At 35.2% G+C, this 2529-nt stretch overlaps 1 protein-coding gene across 1 annotated transcript in view; it reads right to left on the reverse strand.

The window, feature by feature from the left end:
* The window catches only part of LOC122359349 (geranylgeranyl transferase type-2 subunit beta), a 4052-nt gene extending 1529 nt beyond the window's left edge, over positions 1-2523 (reverse strand). The window contains exons 1-6 of the mRNA XM_043259645.1: positions 2519-2523; positions 2232-2429; positions 2013-2118; positions 1867-1919; positions 1658-1768; positions 1440-1565 (exon numbers count right to left, since the gene is read on the reverse strand). Of these exons, the coding sequence (XP_043115580.1) occupies positions 1440-1565; positions 1658-1768; positions 1867-1919; positions 2013-2118; positions 2232-2402 (567 nt within the window). The 5' untranslated portion in view covers positions 2403-2429; positions 2519-2523. The remainder of the gene's footprint in view (positions 1-1439; positions 1566-1657; positions 1769-1866; positions 1920-2012; positions 2119-2231; positions 2430-2518) is intronic.
* Between the last annotated feature and the right edge of the window lie 6 nt (positions 2524-2529).

Below are 2529 nucleotides of genomic sequence, written 5' to 3' on the forward strand. Positions count from 1 at the left end.
TAAAAAAAAAAAAAAAAAACTGTGTAAATTGTATTTCATTTTTGTTTATCATTTATGGTCCATTTTCATTTTATGGTTTACAGTTTTAATTTAGTCAATAGTTTTAGAATAGAATTTTTTTTTTTTTATTGTGGTAATAGTTTTAACAAAAACTGTAACTACTAGACATATGCCGGTATCAAATATTTATGTTGCGATTAATTGCTAATGCTTCTATCACCGTATACGGTTATTATCATAATATTGAAATTTAGATATTTGCTACAGAGGTTATTCATCTTTGTTAAAAATTTTGTTTTGTTAGCTTGAGTTCATTAAAAAAAAATCAGTTTATAATTACTTTGATTTTAACATATTATTAAACCAAAGTTTAATGAATGTTTAGAAGAATTTTTCATTGAGAGTTTGTTAACTAATTAATTAACTAATGAAGCCCTAATGTAAAGTATGATAGAATAATAAAGAATAGACGGTCTAAATTTTATATGGGTCATATGATGCGATTTCAAGTTTTCCTTTCTCTTTAGAGCGTTACAAGCTGTTAGTGCATAGACAAGACCCTGGAAGTTGAAAAGACTAAAGTCTCATAACCAAAGAGATATTTTTTAGAAAAGTTATGACTTGTCCACATCACCCTAAACAATGATGCACAATATGTGGAAAATAATGTGCTTTTTGAAACATAAACCCATTGCATTAAACCAAATACACAAAATAATGTTCTTTTCAACAAGATAATATGACCACTTTAAAGTCTTGAAACTCTATATAAAACTCTGAATACAAAACTCTAAATGGATATTTAAATCATTTTAATTATTAGGGCAGCTGCTTTGCTTACAGTCTTTCCAGGTTAACGGATGCGCTTCAGCTGTTCAGTGCCCTTTTGTGTATTTGGTGTAATGCAGTTTAAGGCTCAAAAACCATATACCATACATTATTACTACATTATATACATTATTACTACAGTATATACACCATACATTGTTACTCCTCTCTGCCTTGTCTTTCAGTTTTTTTACAAAGCTAATCATTCTGAAAAGTATGGTGTGCACTGATTGGCCAGTTATCCAGCGTGTTGTGATTGGCCAAATACTTCCAAATATGCCCATTACCTTATTTGCAAACATCCATGTTTGCACGACATGGCTGCAGCAACTATACTATACACTACTGCAAAATACACTAGTCAACATATAAAGTTGCCCTTAAACCTTATATTACACTGCTGCCTACGCAGGGTCAGAAAGCATTCGGATTTCATCATCAAAAAATATCTTAATTTGTGCTCCAAAGATGAATGAAAGACTTGCAGGCTTGGAGCAACATGAGAGGAAGTAATAAATAACAGAATTTTTACTTTTGTGTGAACTATCCCTTTAATTGATGTCTTAATTAGTTGATGTATCTTAATATCTTTGATCTAAAGGCCACCCTACCTTCTCTGGTCTCCCATTCAAGCCCCCCGATGGTAACTGTCTTTCACAGAGCCACCAACCCAACAGATCTGCATTTACTTGATGAAGCTGCCCAGTGACCGATAAGAAACCTGTGCAGCAGTAAATCTGGAGACAGGATGAGAAAAACAAATTAATACAACACATAAATACCCTAAAATGTTTTTTAAGGTAGGCATAAAATACATCAAACACCTCACCTGGCCAGCATGGGACTCTGAACCAGGCCTACAACCAAACCCACCATCGAAGTTCATACAGGACAGCACAAACTCAACAGCCTTGTCCACGTTGATCTCATTCAACTTGCCCTACACAGAAATGTCTTGTTATGCATTTAAAACCTTAAAGGGCTTCAACAAATAGCAAAAAATGTAATTCAATATTTTAAATTTAAAAGAATTCAGACCAGTAGTGCCAATGTCGCAACCGCACAAAAGGAAAACCGTGTGTCTATTTCTCCTGTTAACAAAAAAAGCAAGCATTTAATGAGTCATATAACACTTAAAATGGTTTATTCCGTTAATGAAGGAATGCATGAATGAATAAACGTACCCCATTTGTCTCCGGCGAATGAGCCGTCCTCCTGCTGCAGTCCTTTAACATAGTCCACCACTTTGTCCACATCAATGACATTAACGCTATCATACAACGACAGGATCTAAAGGGATTAAAACATATCTTTTTGTGGATTCGCACTTTTGTGTAATACATTTTCAGAACCATTGATTGATTATAGCGATCGCCTTCTAGGTTTAGCATATTTCTACTGACCTGTACAGCACTGAGGGTGTAGAGGAGATGAGGGTCATGGCCAATGCTGGCGCTGATGCCTCCACAGTCATGCTGGCAAGACGTGATGAACTCTATGATCTCCTCGCGGTTCATTCGAGACAGCTGACCCATCAGATCCATCACTGTCAGACCCCAGTAGATGCCACTCATTCTCAAGTACTCTGACAGCGTGTACTCCTGCAGGAGATGGTGCAGAATACATGGGAATTAACCACTGATTTTACTCATTTTGCTTTTTTTGGCATTTTTGTAAGCCATCAACTTACATAGTCATCTT

Source organism: Puntigrus tetrazona, chromosome 2, assembly GCF_018831695.1.
Source record: "Puntigrus tetrazona isolate hp1 chromosome 2, ASM1883169v1, whole genome shotgun sequence".
Taxonomy (NCBI): Eukaryota; Metazoa; Chordata; class Actinopteri; order Cypriniformes; family Cyprinidae; genus Puntigrus; species Puntigrus tetrazona.